At 42.1% G+C, this 18839-nt stretch overlaps 1 protein-coding gene across 1 annotated transcript in view; it reads right to left on the reverse strand.

Moving 5' to 3' along the window:
* Positions 1-5420, reverse strand: part of FYB1 (FYN binding protein 1) — a 94160-nt gene extending 88740 nt beyond the window's left edge. The window contains exon 1 of the mRNA XM_055143206.1: positions 4295-5420. Within this exon, the coding sequence (XP_054999181.1) occupies positions 4295-5399 (1105 nt within the window). The 5' untranslated portion in view covers positions 5400-5420. The remainder of the gene's footprint in view (positions 1-4294) is intronic.
* Between the last annotated feature and the right edge of the window lie 13419 nt (positions 5421-18839).

The raw sequence follows: 18839 nt of genomic DNA on the forward strand, positions 1-18839 counted from the left end.
TGAGAGGTAGCTCAACAGGCTGTGAGTGTGGGTCACATGCAGGAGGACTGGGTTCGATTATAAGCCCAGAGCTACTTCCAAGCACAGAGTTGGAAGTAGCCCCAGAACACCACCAGGTGAAAGAGATCAAAACAATCCAAAACCCCACTGATGATAAAATGACAGCTAGAGACTTGCTTGGCTAAGTGTTTTAAACCTTAGGATGGAGATTTCTTTGAAACTGTAGACAAAAGAAAATCACTTTCAAAAGGAATATCTTTCAGATTGGTCCCCCAAAAAGCAAATTAAAAAAAATAAATGGCAGAACAGGAAAACTTAAGACCATGTAGATGACTTACAAAAAAAGGGTAAGAATACGGGGCTTTATAAAGGACAAAGGATGCTCCCTGCAAGGATGATGGTTCAGGAGACTGGCCCCTCCCCCACCAGAACCAACCCCCCTACCCCCAACCCAATCTTCAAGAAAATGCATGGTTAGACCAAGGAACTGGTTTACCTTAGAAGAACTGGGAATAGAAGATAAGAATTCAGAGAAATATGAAGAATAGCGAGCTCCTAAGATATGAATGGAGACTTGTGTGGATGAAAGGAGGGAGTTTCACAGCTACTCAGAGATAACCCAGGTCAGCTGCCTAATTAACAGGGGTTCTTCCGAAGTTTCGCCCTGGAAAAAGATGATGGGTAAAACAGATGGCTCAGCTGCAGCTAGAAGGAGGAGTGACACTAGGCTTAAAGTGTACCCCAAGCACCTGGAGGTTCAGAGGTCCTGGGTGCCACCTGAAATAGAACCACCTTTTGAGGAGTCTTAGTTCCAGTCTGTGCTCTGGAGCACTTTGGAGCACTCTGGAGCACGGCAGCTTCTCTATTCGGAAATAGTCCATTCTGTGAACTGTTCCAGAAACAGTGTCTGAAATTTGCTTCTCAGGGACTTGGGTCTCAGATTCCCAGTGCACAGTGGGCTGCCAACATTTGGGATTATTCTAAAAAGTCTGGGTTTCTTCGAGGTGTGTGAGCAGAGTCCTCTTTTCTAGAACTCCTAGTAACACACACTGAGTTAAATGCTTTCAACCTACGGTTATCAAATAGGTTTGTTTATTTATTTATTTATTTTTTATTTTTTGCTTTTTGGGTCACACCCAGCTTTGCTCAGTAGTTACTTCTGGCTCTGCACTCAGGAATTACTCCTAGTAGTGCTCGGGGGACCATATGGGATGCCGGGGATTGAACCCGGGTCGGCCATGTGCAAGGTAAATGTTCTACCTACTGTACTATTGCTCTGGCCCCCAAATAGGTTTATTTTAGAAGAAGACAAGTGAAAGGAGAGTGAAGGGAAAGAAATGATGAGGCCTTCAGAGTCTAAGAAGGAAATTATTATCTGTGTCCTAGAGCCAAGTTAACATCTAGCAAGAGATGCCCAAGAACCTTTGGGTTCCCAGATACTGTAAGGCCAGGAGGAAGGTCCGTGGATAGACCATGCACACACACCCTTGCCATGTGTGTGTGAGATTCTGAATTTTGATACCAAGCACTGCAAAACTAACCAATTAATGAAGTAAATAAATGGTGATATAAACTCTCCAGCAAAGTACTGGAGAGCTGTTACATTGCCACATTAGGAGATACTGAGCAGCTCAGTTTACCAAGGACCCTCTGCAGAGATGTCTTCTGGACCTGGCTTTAGTTCTGAAGATAGTTTAATTGACTATCATATCTAACCTATGGGACAATGAGCATCAGTTTTTTTTCCAGTACTAAGAACCAGGATAGAAAAAGGGACAGATGGAGCATTACCCAACAGGTTTCTACTAACTCCTGAGTCATTAAGCCAAGGGTCCTTACAACCTAAATTCTGCTGGGGAGGTATGCACGCCCGTGCTTGGAGCGAGCCTTCCACTGCTGTGGACCAAAGGGAACCAAAGAAAAGATTTGTTCAAAGGGCACTTTGAGATTTTGGATTTGGATTTTTTTTTTTAAGTTTATGCTTTTGTAACTTTAAATGATCCTGACATGGGCAAAACAGTTCTGCAGCAGAAAAAAAAAAAAGTGATTAGCTGCATGTTTAGAAAAGCACCATACTGGGTTGAAAATATAGTACAGAGCTTAAGGCATTGCTTGCATACTGTATATCCAGTTTGCTTATAGGAAGCACATGGTTTTCCCATACTGCCAAGAGCAGCCGCAGACCAGAGCCAGGAGTAGCCCCTGAGACTGCTAGGTGTGGCCCAAAGCCCTATCCCTCCCCTCAAGAGAGAAAAGCACTATGTTAGATTCAATGTATGGTTTACAAGTAAGTTGAATAGGTGGACGGTATGGAGCTTGTGTGAAATATTTTCTTTGCATCTGAGCTCCATACAACTAGCCATACTGTGAGCAGGAGTTCTGTAATTTGTTAAGATAATTTTTTTTTTTTTGCTTTTTGGGCCACACCCAGCTATGTTCAGGGGTTACTCCTGGCTCCACAATCAGGAATCACTCCTGGCGGTGCTCGGAGGACCATATGGGATGCTGGGAATTGAATCTGGGTTGGCCGCGTGCAAGGCAAACGCTCTACCCACTGGGCTATCTATGCCCTACCTGCTATGCTATCGCTCCAGCCCAAGATAATTCTTAAATGATGGAAATTACTAATACTAAAATTCTGGTTCAATAGACTTTGATGAAATGACAAATATGAGGAACTACTAGTCATATTATTTATGGGCTCCAACTAACAGTAAGAAGATAAGTATCATGTATTTATAATGAGAAATGAAAAAACAAAAATCCACCAAGAATTTCAAACAGCAACAGAGAAAGAAAGAGGAATGAGTATTTTTGTTTTGGATTTCATTTGTGCTTGATTTGTTGTCTCTTGATATTCTGTATTTTAGAGAGCGGCCCAGAAGGAGAGGCAGCAAGAGACAGGAGTTCTGGAACACAGTGACTTGAGGTATGATCGATTGTCAGTATCCTTCATCCTCCTCACAATAAACAACAGTTGCACATTATTTAGCTAAAATAACAATTATGCAAGACCAAAAATTTTTATGGCCACTATGCAGGGTTACAAATATTTACCAAGTCTTCAGTTTCAAAACTGCACCTTGTGCCATGGGGTTGTGGTAACATCTCTGGTAGATGTTATTTGCCCAGAGGAGAATAATTGCATGCGGGGCCCGGCTTACTTTTCTGAATACATACTACCTTACGAAACAGATCAACAGAAACAGAGAAGCAGAAGGCAGCATGTGCCATTGTCAATCTGTCTACCTCTTATTGAATGCAGCACCTTGGAAACTTATCTTGAGTTTATGAACTTTGAAAATCACCCGGAGAGAGTTCCTGCAACTACTGGCATTTGGGCATGGGCAACTCAGGGCTGTGCAGGGCACTCCTGGCCTTGCCCTGTGCTCAACAGAATCACTGCCCTGAGCCACTAGAGGTTAGTAACACCTTCGAGTTGTGACAATCAAAATCCCCTTTGACATATCCACATGCTCCTGTTTAAGAGCCACTGATTAGAGGTTTCCTCATCTGATTTCTGGGTGGTGGGAAGGCAACACACCTCAGCCCTATGCAACATTCTGGAACCCAACTAAGGAAGGAAAATGGTTATCATGAAGCAAAACAACTTATCAATCAGATCTATTTCTCCCTATACTCCAGAATCAACCCACCAAGGAATTTTCTCACAGAGAGCTTCCACAGAACTAAGTAGGTTTTTTTTTTTAACATTTACTAAACTTTGAAAACTGATTTGCTAAAAAAGAAACATAAAAAAAAAAAAAGAAAACTGATTTGCTGTTCTGCCTTTTCTCCCACTAAGAAATGTCAGCACATACTCAGCAATATCAAATATATGACCATTTCTTTAAGAATGTTAAGAATGTTTTTCCTCATTGTATGTCTACTCATGGGCTGGAGCGATAGCACAGTGGGAGGGCGTTTGACTTGCAAGCAGCCGAACCGGGTTCGATTCCTCCACCCCTCTCGGAAAGCCTGGCAAGCTACCAAGAGTATCTCGCCCACACAGCAGAGCCTGGCAAGCTACCCGTGGTGAATTCGACATGCCAAAAGCAGTAACAACAAGTCTCACGATGGAGATGTTACTTGTGCCCACTCAAGCAAATCAGTGAGCAATGGGATGACAGTGACAGTGACAGTATGTCTACTCAGCTATGAATAACTTTGTAAACCATGGTGCTTTAATAAAATAAAATAAAACAAAAGAAACAAAGCATGTTTCCTCAGAAGCACAAATGCCCTCAACTGTGGAACAAAATAAATATCAAAGAAGAAAAAAACCAAAACTTACTGTTTGCAGAAGCAGCTTTTAGGAATCTTGTCAGGTCCACATGTGGGGGTCTGCTAGGTTTTGGTGGAGGTGGGCCCAAGGTGAGCAAGGGAGGCAGGGGCTTCTTTTTTGGGGTGCTTGGGCTGTTGTCACCCTTGTCCTTTTCTTGCCCTTGGGCCCAGGGCCCTCCTATGACCAGCTTGGAAGGGGTCTTAGGAAATTTGGCGGGAGACGCCCCTGAGGCTGGCTCCTCCTGGTTTATCTTGTTCAGGAAGATGTTCCTAGCAGCATCCACCTTCCTCTCTTCCTTTTTGTCCTCGGCGTTCTTGGGGAGCCCTCTGCTTCCAGCCGGCCTCAGAACCACTCCAGGAAAATGTGGACTGGCCCCCTCGCCTCCATGGTCTTTATTTTCCGGCTCCTCCTGGACTGTCTTGCCCGGGCCGGCTTTGAACTTGGCTGCTGCCGGGCTGGGGAACGCTTTCTTGGCGGGGGTCTCCTCTTCATGGCAGTGTTCAGGATTCACAGATGCTCTCGGGAAGACCGGCTTGGGGAAGAGAGGCTTGACATCCTGCTCCTGGGAGCTTGACAGGAACCTGCTCTTCACCCCGCCGGCTTTGGGGAATCCCGCTCTCTGTTCATTCTCTTGGGCAAAAGTGTTGGACCTGGGCTTCAGGCCTGGTGGCGGCAGGTCATGGTTTGGGCCAAGCCCAGGAAATGAAGGCTTGTTCCCGGGAGGCTGAGGGAACCCAGGTTTGTAATCTTCTTTGGGCAGGTGGGTGGGCTTGGGGGATGGTTTTGGAAATCCAGGTTTCCCCTCGGCATCTCTAGTGGCCGTGTTGCCCTGGGTTGCAAATCTTTGGCCTACTCCGGTGGGCTTGAGTAACGGGGGCTTGGCTTCCCTGTCAGGCTTGTCCTCTGAAGGCTTCACCCCCACAGGGGGCTTGGGAGACACAATCTTGGGTGCACTGCTCAGTCCTGCAGGGGCGCCGGGTTCCCCCTGGGCGCTGAGTAAGTTCTTTTTAGCCGCGGCTCCAGCGGGAGGATTTTGCTTTGGGATCTTCAAGGGTCGGATGGGCACGATGGGGATGTCCTCTGTGGGGGTGGCCACGGTGTTAAACTTCGCCATGAGGGACTTCACATCTGTTTTTCCATCCTACAAGCATAGGGAACAAAAACTAGCTGAGCCCCAGAAGCTTGCACAGTTCAAACTACTACACTTTAAAGGGTTTCCTGGTTTGAGGCTTGCAGCGTTGCTGATTGGTTCAGGAGATATTGTAACATTTATCTTCCTCTATGGCAAAATATGTTGTGTGAATGTCTTTGAAAGTGGGGGGTGTGCTTTTGTGGTGCACGGACTTAAAAAAAAATTGTGTGAGAACCGAGTTGCTGATTTTTGTGTCAAGATTTATCCCTTTCCTCTGTTTCCCTAGCTAGGTTGCTGGCTTTACCCTAAGGTTAGTATTTTTTATTTTGTTGAACTTGACTTGAAAAAATCAAATAGAAAAGTGACTATCAAGTGACTTCTATATTTGACCGTTGAGACGCTTAAATAGAAACTGCACTTGAAAAAAAAAAAGAGAAAAAAAGAAAGCTTAGTCAGGTCGTGAGCTTTAGACTGTGGCCTTGTTTAACATCTCTGTGGCTGGCACGAGCTCGCTAGTTCCCAGCCCGGTTAAGGTCTGTCTGTTTGCCAACAGGGAGATGAGGCAACAACTCCCTTGTTTTTATGTTGTGCACTTTAAAAAAAAAATAATAGTAAAATAAACTTTTCTCTTCCTCTATAAATATGGAGTGCTCATGACTGTACGGGAACCAGACTGGCAGGCAAAATGTGCTCACTTTCAGGACCCCGGCAGTGGTGGGGGACTCAGGCCGGGAGGGAACTCAGGAAAGGTGAGAAGGAGGAAGGAACAGAGAACGACTGGAAAGCTGTGTTTCCAGACTTCCTGTTTTGCTCATCTATTTTCTTCTCAAATGACGTGTGTGCTGCTTCTCAGAAGTCCTGCTACAGATCTGCCCTACTTGTTTAGTGAAATCAGGGGGATACTTGGGAAAGATAGCAGGGTGGCACCCTTCTCGTGACTGCAATCCTACTTAATCTAGGAGCATTCTCTGTGAATGTGATCCCACTTAATCTGGGAGGGTTCTCCCAGAAACAAGCAGTTAACTCTTGCTGGTTCTTTCAGAAGTATTTCAAGACCCAAGTGCACGGACCAGAGAGATAGCACAGTGGGTAAGACCAGCATCCCATTTGGTCCCCTGAGAATCTCTAGGAGTGATTCCTGAGTGCAGAACCAGGAGTATCTCCTGAGCATCACCTAGTGTGGCCCCCAAACCCATAATATATATATATATATACATATATATATATACATATATATACACATATATATGGGCATTAAGAAAATCATGAGACAAGTGGCCATGACAGTTCCACTTGTGTTTTAAATTTTACCTAAAAGATATTTATTTTTTTTATTTCCTATGCTCATCTATTGTTGCCACATACATTTCATCTTTTAAGATCCTGATTGAATACTAGAAAAATCAGAAGATTTATTCCCTTAAGTCACGTAGCTTTTTTGGACCCTTTATTTTGGTCTATTTGACTTCCTTTCATGCTAACAAGATCTACCATGTAGAGTGTATATCCGAGTGCTTGATTCTGGATCATGCATTGCATCTCTATGGCCTTATCTAATTCTTTAAACAATGGCGTTACTAACTCTGTTTCACAGAAAAGTGAGGTTAGAACTCAGGAGGAAATTGTGAGAAAATTATGAATCTGGGTATTAATTCTAATTTATTAGTAGGATAAGTTACATAATGATGATTGGATAATGACCAGTTGGATAATGACACATCTCTTGGAATTGTCACATGCATTAGAGATTGAATTTGTAAAGTGTTTGCCTGAACTTTACTTTGCATGAACTCGATATACAGAAACAAATATTATTAGTTGGTCAAACAGCATAATCAAGGGTTTACAAGAAGAAACTCTGAACACAGAGATGCTTGTTCAGGTCTGTCTAGGACTCCAAAGTCCACAAACTTTCTCATTCCTCTTTGTATCCCTACAGCTTCTACATTAGGGCATTCACATGATTCTAATACATATTGGGAGAGTAAAGATTGAGTACTGTGAATTTTGGCTGAAATCACTGAATTCCCAAGTCTCTGTAAACACCTTGTGTTTTATCCTTCCTTCCTCTATCACTTTATTATTCCCATGATTTTCTCAAATCCTTAAGAAATCCCCCAAAACAATAGACAGGGGAAGACAGTAGACCTAGAGAGAGTTTGATTAGGGATTGGGAGAGGAGGTGGGAAGTGTGTCTATGGAGATTCTGGCTAATAGTGGGCTTGTACTTTAAAGCAAGATGCAGATCAAAAAGTCAGAGGGGAAAAAAATTGTTTCCTGCTGGGAAAGAAGCTTCTCTTAGGGTGTCTTAAGAGAACATGGAATATAACAGGTTTCCCCAAAGTCATCTCTATGATCTCTCTCATTGCACTGGTGAGGGAACAGAAACAAGGCATTGAAAAGCCATCTTAACTTCCCTGCAGCTATTTTCTACTTTGGACTTCACTGGGGAAATCCCAGGAGATACGCTGACCCACAGTCAGCCTCCATGGTCCTGGTATAAGTTGAGAAAATGCAGAAGTGACTGATGTGGCGTTAGAACATACATTCTCGGCTGTCGATCCAGGCCCAAAGCCAGCACACAGGACAATGTCTTAGGCAATAGCACAGGCCCTGGGGTGACTGACTTTAACTTAAAACCTAGCTCTGTAGACCTATTACCTTTCATGTTACTTAACCTCTCTAAGACACACACTTTGCCTATAAAGTGAAAATAATAATGTTAATTATTTGCTTTTTGGCAGAGTCTCTTGCACCCACGCCTGGCTGTCTTCCACTGGGGCCCCTCAGAGAGGGGCAGGTTGAGTTTCTCTCCCCACCCAGAGCAGAGCCCCAGCAGCCGAAGACCTCCAGAACTCAGCCATAGCCATGCTCAAGGCTCCTCTCCACACGTTTGGACGAGCCTCACCCATGAAGGAACCGGCAGAGGAACCCAGGTGTGTGGGACCCAGGGCTGAGATCTCCAAGCCTGCTCGGATTGGGACTGGGCCTCCTACTCCTCCACCTAGACCCCCCATTTTCCAGTAGCTTGATAGTCATACCCACAAACTGCCCCCGGCACTGTGTAATCCCATTAATGGCCAAGATCCAGAGACTATAAAACCAAACTCCCGGAAGCAAATGTGCAACCTCTTATAGCCTAGTTCTCCCTCTCAGAGAACCTGGCGAGCTACCAAGAGTTTCCTGCCCACGTTGGAGAGCCTGGCAAGCTCCCTGTTTATATGCCAAAGTCAGTAACAATGATGGGTCTCATTCCCCTGACCCTGAAAGAGCCTCCAATGTGGCACCGTTGGGAAGGACAAGTAAAGAGAGGCTGAAAAATCTCAAGGCTAGGACAAATGGAGATGTTACTGAGACTGCTCAGGAAAATAGACGATTGGGGCTGGAGCAGTAGCACAGAAGTAGGGCGTTTGCCTTGCACGCAGCTGACCCGGGTTTGATTCCTAGCATCCCATATGGTCCCCTGAGCACCGCCAGGGGTAATTCCTGAGTGCAGAGCCAGGAGTAACCCCTGTGCATCGCCAGGTGTGACCCAAAAAAGAAAAAAACAAAACCAAAAAACCAATGATTAACGGAATAGTGAATAGTTGCTTTTGGATCACACCCAGTTCGTGGCTGGCACAGCGGTTGGGCATTTGCCTTTCATATGGCTGACCCATGTTCGATTCTTCCGCCCCTCTCAGAGAGCCCGGCAAGCTACTGAGAGTATGGAGCCCGCATGGCAGAGCCTGGCAAGCTACCCGTGCGTATTGGATATGCCAAAAACAGTAACAATAAGTCTCTCAATGAGAGATGTTACTGGTGCCCGCTCGAACAAATCGATGAGCAACGGGATGACAGTGACAGTGATAGTGAATGTATGTTCAAATTTCAAGTCAATATGCCTGAATAGACACAGTGATGGAAAATGTAAAAGTGTAATATATTTGAGTTTGGCTTTTCCACACTCTGGAATGGTTCACTGGATGTTAAAAAATGGAAAAGAACAATCTATAATGTTGTTATGCAGGATACTTAGAAAACAGTAATAGTGCTGTTACTGATCTTCCTATTATGAGCTTTAGGCAAATTAATAGCCTAAACTCTACAACTATTTCATCACTTAAACAAAGACTGTTTAGCTTTAGAAGTTGTTATTTTTGTTAGTAAGTTTTTCTTTATCTTTTTTTATTCATATTGATAGATCATATTAAAAATACCTTATGCAGGGGCTGGAGCGATAGCACAGTGGGTAGGGCATTTGCCTTGCACGCAGCTGACCCGGGTTCGATCCCCAGCATCCCATATGGTCCCCTGAGCACTGCCAGGAGTGATTCCTGAGTATAGAGCCAGGAGTAACCCCTGTGCATTGCCAGGTATGACCCAAAAAGCAAAAAAAAAAAAAAAAAAAAACCTTATGCATTCACTAATATAGCCTAATAGATGATATTTTATTTTATTTTAAGGAATTTATATTACATTACACACATTTATACAAGTATATAATTATGTAAGAAAATGACTTTTACACAGATTTTAAAACAATTCAACAATGTCTTTATGTACAATTGTTTGTAAGAAGTATGTAATGGAAAAAATGTATAGAAAGGAGGGAAGCAGAAAGAACAGAAACATAAAGCTGCTAATATGTTGTATTGTTAGTAAGTTTAATTAAAAAAAATTAACCCAACTTCACCCTTAATTTCAATAATAGTAGCTAGATTTTGTTGTTAATGATAATAAGCAAAAATCATAAATTAAAAAAAAATTCTCTCTTTTTTTTTTCTCTCTTTTTGGGCCACACCTGGCTCTGCACAGGGGTTACTCCTGGCTCTGCACTCAGGAATTATCCCTGGCGGTGCTCAGGGGACCATATGGGATGCTGGGAATCGAACCCGGGTTGGCAAACGCCCTTCCCGCTGTGCTATCGCTCCAGCCCCTAAAAAATATTCTCTCATTCTGACTTCATTATAGATTTAACACTAATTTTCTTTACCAGGGCTTTTTTTTTTTATTTTAAAGCAAAAGAGGCTAGGAGCAATATATCATGGTATGACACAGTAACAAGAAAGCCTAATGCTCCCAAATCCTAATGCTCCCAATCCTAGTGCCACAGTTACTCAGAGTCATCAGATATCTTGACTTATCTGTAACGGCATGTTTGTGACTATTATGCAGTTTGAAATAACTTTAATAATATTCTCTTCTACTCTCAAAATTGACCTGCTTTAAACAGTACATTATGTAGTGAACTTGGTCACCTCCTTATAAGAAACAACCACTAATATAATTTTCTTTTGCCTGTCCCTAATCTATAAATTCACAAATATACATACATATATGTATATGCATATATATAAACATCCAAAGATACACTAACAAACACACAGAATTCCCATCCTTTTTTGCATGAATGGAAATTCCTGCTTTGCATCTTTCTTCCAGAGCTGATGTTTAGTTGAGCTATACTAGCATAGCTGGATGTATGCTCGACCACATTTCCAAGTATTTGGTACCTTTAAAATTTCAGTTGTTACGGCCGGCCCCTCTGCTCCTTAAAGACTATGATCCAGGAGGTCTACTAATCCATTTTGGCACCCAGAGACTTATAGAAATGCATCTAGACTGTGAGCTGAGCTAAAACAACAGAAATCCAAAACTGCACTGCTGTGGCCGTGCAAGCTCCTATAGTCTTCATTCTCAGCAATGGAAAACAAACTATCAAATGAAGCCTTTTCAGCAGGTTTGATTGTTGGGGAGAAATTCCAAAAAATAATAATCAGTTCTTTGTTAAAATATTGAATGTATCCAAAGTATAGAGAGAATAAAGTGAAGATCATTGACCACTCAGGTGCGGAGGGGTGGGGGTGGGAGGGGGATATATTGGGGTTCTTGGTTGGGGAACATGTGCACTGGTGAAGGGATGGGGGTTTGATTATTATATGACTGAGACTTAAACCTGAAAGCTTTGTAACTTTTGTCACGGTGAGTCAATAAAATAAAATTTAAAAAAAATTCAGTTGTTAAACATTTTAAAGATTAACTCTTCCATTTCCTCTTCTCTAATTAATCCATATTAATGAACATTACTTACAGGACCTATATTTTTTTTCCAGCACAAGAGATTGAACTCAGGGCATCACCCATGAAAGTCATGTACTCTTACCACATAGCCATGTCTCCAGCCCCAGCACCTTTTGTTTTTGTCGAGGGAGGCTGTACTCACGGGTGCTTGGGGCTCCATTCTCAGTTAATCTATTTGAGGCCCCAGGATGGGGTGATGTACAGTCCATGCAGTACTAGGGATTTCTAGGGCAACACCAGCAATGCTGGGGAGGCCTTCAGGGCTGGACTCCATAACGTTCAGGGGAACCAGGCAGTATTAAGCACTGCACCAGGGTCAGCCCATTCGCAGAGAATCAATCTGTGCTCTCTCTACCTATCTCCCAATCCACAGACCTTTTTAAAAAAAGACTTTACTGTTTCATATTTTTAAATTTTCTTAGTTTACTTTTTTCCATTTCAATTTTTGTTATTTCTTTTTAAAATTTTTTATTAGAGAATCACTGTGATGTACAGTTACAAACTTATGAACTTTTGTGTTTGCATTTCACTCATACAGTGATCGTTTACCCATCCCTCCACCAGTGCCCAGTCTCCTCCACCACTGATCCCAGTATCCCTCTCACCACCCCTACCCCACTGTTTTATTTTTTAAAGACAGGTTTAGATTTACAGGAATATGAAGAATTGTCATCTAAGTTATATCTCTTTGCTGCTACAACTTTACATTAATTTGCAGGACCATTTACATGTTTCATAGAAATTGGACTTCTACTCATTCTTCAGCAAAGATCTTTCACAATATAGATGTTCTCAGAGTTCAGAATACTTTAAACAAAACATTTTGTCTCAAATTACTCGAGAAATTTTTTCCAAAATGATTTGAAGTAATTCACTATTATTTCCATCTTTTACATAATTATATTTACATATTTAACCCAAAGGCCTCAAGTATATTGCGCTATAATTTCATGGGTGTGATCATAAGAATGTTCTTGATAGAAATGAATTTCCTTTGGCCACCACATAGTTTTCCTTCCTCAAAATTATATATCTTCACTGCTTAAAAATTTAACATGTTCGCCACAGACTCTGGGATGATGATTGTTAGCAAACATGCTTTTGCTACCCCCTCTGGATTTCCAGTTAACAAATCCAAATTATGGAAAATCTTATCTTGCATTTAGGAATCTACATAAAGATAATAAATCAGATACATGGTGCTTAGGACCTTAAGAAACTGTACACACTAAAATTATTTTTATAGTTTGTCTATATATTTTTTTTCATACAGAGAACTATAAGTATTCTATCATGATTATTGGTAACTTGTTTGGTTTTGTATTTATTTTCATACTATTCAAGCTTTTTAACATGTTGTAGACATTGCAAATTCAGTGGTCCTCACCCAGGGGCAATTTGGATAACGTGTGGAGTTAACTGAAATGACTCACAGAGGGGAAGTTGTCAGCAACTACTGAACTGAGACCAAGGATATTGCTAAATGGCCTAATACACAACAGTCCCTCTCCCCGTGACCCAAGAAGTAGAATTGAAACACAGAACGTTCATCCTGGATCATTGAAAACACTTTTCAAAAAAATCTACTTTTACTTTCAAAGAATAAATGCATCCTAAAACTTATATATAGCCATATAGAATCTAAACAGTACAAAGAGGCTTCCAACTAGAGATGGTTTTTAAGGTAACCTGTCTTTGAGAGCCTCACTCTTGTAAAGTTTCACTTGCAGAGTGCAAGAGACACAGTACAAAAGAGCCCTAGGTAGAGGGTAACTAATGAATTTATAAAATAGCATTGACATTGGATTTTACCTCTTAGAGATGCATTGGTTCCGCCTTTGTAACTAAAGTAGGAGAAGAGTGAATCACACTTATAGTTGCTGCTATTTTTCCTAATAGAGCCCATGAATAAAGAAAAAAATGATTTTGTTGTGTTAAATATGATGCTTTAGTCACACAAGGAACATAGTAAATAATAACAATAGTTTACCCAAATTGCACTGTCTGTTCTCTTCTTGCATTCTTTCTTTCAACATTGATCCACTGTGTGCAGGTTTCTCTTTCTTCCTTCCTTTCTTTCTTTCTTTCTTTCTTTCTTTCTTTCTTTCTTTCTTTCTTTCTTTCTTTCTTTCTTTCTTTCTTTCTTTCTTTCTTTCTTTCTTTCTTTCTTTCCTTCCTTCCTTCCTTCCTTCCTTCCTTCCTTCCTTCTTTCCTTCCTTCCTTCCTTCCTTCCTTCCTTCCTTCCTTCCTTCCTTCCTTCCTTCCTTCCTTCCTTCCTTCCTTCCTTCCTTCCTTCCTTCCTTCTTTCTTTCTTTCTTTCTTTCTTTCTTTCTTTCTTTCTTTCTTTCTTTCTTTCTTCCTTTTTCTTTCTTTTTAGGTTGCAATGAAAGCGCATGACTTGCTAAACCAGAACAAATCGTGGCCAAGCCTTGCATGACTTCCCCGAGCACCTTCCCAGCAAGCGTGTATGTGTGTGTGTGAAGGGGGGGTGTGTGCGCGAGCGTGTGTGCGCCCGTTCACACACTCGTGCGCTCACCCGCCCATGCCTGCACACACACATGCACATTAAGGTGTCTTATTATCCTTTTTAATCATGGGGATCGTTCCCAGCAGCGTTGGGCCATGTCAGGAAAGGGAACCAGGGTCTCCCCATGCTGCAAATCATGTATTCTATCACCTAAGCTGCATCCCTCCCTGGTCTAAGTAGTGGTCTTAATTCTTTAAAGATATTTGATCCTCTATACCCAAAAATCTTGCAAAGGGGAATCATTTGAATCTGAGAATAATATTTTCTCAAAAGTTTTATGGTTGAAAAAAATAAAGTGAAACTACTTTATTTTTTACTTTAAAAAAGTTTGTGAAAATTGACTGAATGTGTAACAAAATCCTTCCACAATAAATTGAGAAATGGCAAGTTCACTATTTCTAAGTGAAACTTCAGGAAACTTTTCACTCCCATTAACATTGTGCAATATTTAAATATTTGGTGAATCCTATTTGTGTTCTTAATGTGCATGCTCAGTTTCTTCAAAGAGATATAAAAACAGGAACTGGCTGTATTTTTCATCCGCAAAAGAAGCAAAGAATCTCTCCACCACCACCCACCGACATTAGACTTTACTAATGCCTAGGATGTTTCTAGCTATAATATGTGTTAAACATCTGGCGGGCTGAATGTACTAGAATGTCACCATAATTGATCACACAGGTGATAGTTGAGAAATTATTTTCTCAATTTGTTCAAGAGTGTTGAAGAATTGGGGGCTGGAGTGATAGCACAGTGGGTAGGGCATTTGCCTTGCATGCAGCCGACCCGGGTTCGATTCCCAGTATCCCCATATGGTCCCCAGAGCACCTCCAGGAGTAATTTCTGAGTGCAGAACCAGGAGTAACCCCTGTGCATCACCGGGTGTGACCCAAAAAGAAAATAAAAAAAGAGTGTTGAAGAATCCTAGTTGTGAATCCTTTCTTTAAGAATTCTCTGTCTGGCCAAAGTTTTCTTTCATTGTAAATGGGCTATGAAGGATTCCAGTTGGTTTTATTCTCTTTGGAGAGGGGACCAGACCCCTGTTCAACAGAATGTGGGAACATACCTCTCACATGCCTCTCACCACAGATTTAGTCCTTGGGGCAAGAGCAGAAAGTTATCAACTGGGCAAAGGCTCCGGAAGGAGGAACTGGTGGCAGAAACAGTGGTGGTAACCCTGATTGTGATTAAAGATACTTACCTTAAAAAAATTAATTTCAGTGACTTATAGGATGGAGATCTGTGACAACCCAGCAGTTCTCTTTGTCCTATTCTCATACCTTCAGTTGTGAGGTATCATGGAACAAGAAGAAAGTACCTGGCACATGAAGGGTCTCTGACAAATGTGTGCTATGCTTTGCTCAGTGCAGGAGAATGTGGTCCTGGCCTCTCAAGAGTCTGGCTCAGACTTTGAAAGAAAACCTCTGCTGCCATAACCGTCTCATCATTTCCCTCCTCTATTATATCCTGCACCTGCAGCTCTGACCTGTTCCGTATTCCTCCTGTGTTCTCGCTGGTGAAGTGAAGCAGAAGAAGAGCTTTCTGGAACAAGAGACAAGTTCACATGGGAAGATTTCTCAAGATGTGTGAACCCCCTTTTGAGTACCTTGGGTCTTTAGAGACAAGGCACTTGAAACTCACCTTCTTCCTATAGATAAGGACATTCAGACCTCGTCTTTCAGATTTTCCTGCCAACTCTCTCTTGTGCAATTTTAGTTTGACTTTGGTATCACCTCAGATGATTTCAGCATGAACAAATGAGGAAACTAAAGGTGACTTTTCATGTGTTTCTGACGTTGATTCTACCATAAGGTTTTGACATCTTGTGTGAATAGAGGATGATAAGACGGAGAACATAGAGCAGCTGTAAATTGTATAGAACAGGGAATTGTCTTGTAGTCATTGACTTTTGCCTCTCTAATTAATACATTTTTATAGCAAATTTAGCTTATCTTTGCTTGGGATGTAATTTAACTACCATGAATTAAACAAATGCTCCAAATTAGAGAATAAAAATCTCAGAGAAATTTATAATTTGATTAATGAACTATAGATAATAAAACTGTTTCTGGTCTTTTGTGGGGAGAGAAAGGGGGAACCGACTGTGCTTAGGACTTGCTCCTTGCTCTGTGCTCAGGGATCACGTCTGGCAGCTCCAGGAACTATATGAGTTGCTGGGAATTGAACCGGGGTCTGCCATGTGCAGGGCAAGCACCCCATCCACTGTACAAAAAAATTTAAAAAAAACACCCTGATAATTGAGTGTCTTTATAGTGTCTTGCTAGTGATTTATTTAGATCTGGGGAAAAAATAATTTATAAAGCATAATACAATATACATTCTTTTATTTTCTTTGTACTATCTTCAATTGTGTTACCTCCAAAGATATTAATTTTATGTCTTAATATTCATTTTATGCATCTATGTAACAATAGATAATAAGAAAACTCACCAGCAAAAGAAACTTCATTTTGCTAAAAAACATGAAATTTGCACTGAAAATTCTTTATAGTTTAAAAAATACTCTTTGACAAGGGAAAGAGAAAATTATTACTGTCTCTTTCTACCCTGACCTACAAACTTCTCCCCACACAGAGAAAGGCACACAGACACAGGTGCCTGGACTGTGAATCTCTTTTCTGAGCTGACAAGAACTTAGAAACTGAAAGTATATGGTATGCATGGAGTGGGGTGGGGGTGGAGGGATTGAGGCCATCTCTGGGTTTCTAGAGACTTCCTTCCCAGCATGTGAAAAGATCTGATGTAAAGAGAACTGCTCAAAAGGGGAAGGATCAACAAACAGAAGACAGGTGGCAGCTGCCACTGTGATGTGAAGAACTCAGAAATGGAGGTTTCTAGAAGATTCTACAATGGAGTTGGAGAGTTGCTTGAATCCTTACTTTAGAGATTAGGACAATGCAGAATCTTCTCCTTTACGTCCTGTTCCTCCCCACTTCCACTCGGTCTTTTCTACTGATGAATTAAAACACATTTGTGGGAAAATGGGGCTGGAGCGACAGCACAGCGAGTAGGGCGTTCACCTTGCACACGGCCAACCCAGGTTCGATTCCTTCGCCTCTCGGAGAGCTAGGCAAGCTACTGAGAGTATCCCGCCCGCACGGCAGAGCCTGACAAGCTACCTGTGGCGTATTCGATATGCCAAAAACAGTAACAAGTCTCACAATGGAGACGTTACTGGTGCTTGTTCGAGCAAATCGATGAGCAACGGGATGACAGTGATACAATGATACAGTGGATAAATGATCGAGAAGTTGCAGTATGCATACATAATGGCATACTGTGCATCTGTAAGAAAAGGTAAAATCATGCATGGATTGCTGCTATGTGATGGAACTAGAGTGAAGGCAGTCAGGAGAGAGATACAGAATGATCCCTTTGATATGTGAGATATAAAGGAACATAAGAAAAGGTTTGAGTAGCCAAAGGCTACTATACTGAAGAGTTCCTCTATAAAATTGAGCTTACTTGGGCGGGGGCTGGGGGGCTGAGGGGCTGGAGTGGGAGAAATTCGGGAGTGACTGGGAGAGGGGTGGGTGCTCTGGTGGTGAGTGTGGTGTTGGAGCCATGGATACACCAAACTGTCAGAAATGATGAATGACATTCTAAGTCATAGTACCTCAATAAAAAGTGTGTGTGTGGCGGCGGGGGCAGGGGAGGGGTGTTGAATGGGGGTTGAATCATTGTTATGACTAAAGAGAAAGGAAAAGAAGGAAAATACATTGAGCATTTAGCAACAAGGATTCAGTAAAATAATCACCTCACAGTTCTTCCCTCACTTTTCCTGCCTTTTATGTGGCAATAACAAGATTCTGCCTGAAGATGAGCAATTTTCTCTCACCTCTGTCAGCATGAGGCTCTTTGGGTTACACCTTTTCTTGTTAACATTGTGATGTTCTCATTTTCCAACAGTTCATGGTGTAGCTCCAGCTCGAAATGCCTTGCCCGATGCTTTGCCCAGTTTCTCTCATTCTACTGGATGCTTCATCAGCCACTTCACGTTCTCGCTTATGAATCCATTCATGCATTCCCGCATTTTCTTTCAATTGTACTGGCAACAACTTTCTTAGGGACTCCCTCTGGAACGTGGCCCTTTGCCACTATAGAATTTAAAGCCTGTATTTTTAATTAACTAATTAATATTTTGGGTTCTCTCAAGTGGTGCCCAGGAGAGCTGGGGACCCCTCTCGGCTCAGTGATTCTCTGATCACAGGGATGCAGATCAATATGCATGTCCCATCATGCAAGCTGCTGTGCTGCTGGGAACCTCCGAGTCCCTCCTGCAGTGCTTGAGGGTCTCCAGGCTACACCCGGGGATTTTGGAGGGACCACGATGCCAAGAATGGAGCCAGGGTCAGCAGCATGCAAGGCATGACCTTAACTTCTATTATGTCTCTCAATAAAGGTCACTCGTTTCAAGCTACAAATGGCCTATTTCCTCCTCAGATGTGTATACTCTCCTATCATGAGCAAAAACTTCTGGAGTCTGATATTGTACACCTATTACTATTTTTAATATTAAAACTACAATCATCTTTTAAAACCAAGCTTAGAAAATCAAGTTTATAAGACCTATTATCTCATGAATTTCCCATTACCTGACTACTTCTATTTGTCTTGGTTTTTGTTTTGTTTGGGGGCCACACCCGGCAATGCTCAGGGCTTATGCCTGGCTCTGAGCACTCAGGGATCACTCTGGGGAACTTGGTGGACCAAATGGGGTGCCTGGTGGGGATCAAACCTGTGTCTGACACCTGTAAGGACATGCCTTACCTTCTGTGGGTATCACTCTGGTCTCCACCTCATTGTTATAG

Source organism: Sorex araneus, chromosome 1 (assembly GCF_027595985.1).
Source record: "Sorex araneus isolate mSorAra2 chromosome 1, mSorAra2.pri, whole genome shotgun sequence".
NCBI lineage: Eukaryota > Metazoa > Chordata > Mammalia > Eulipotyphla > Soricidae > Sorex > Sorex araneus.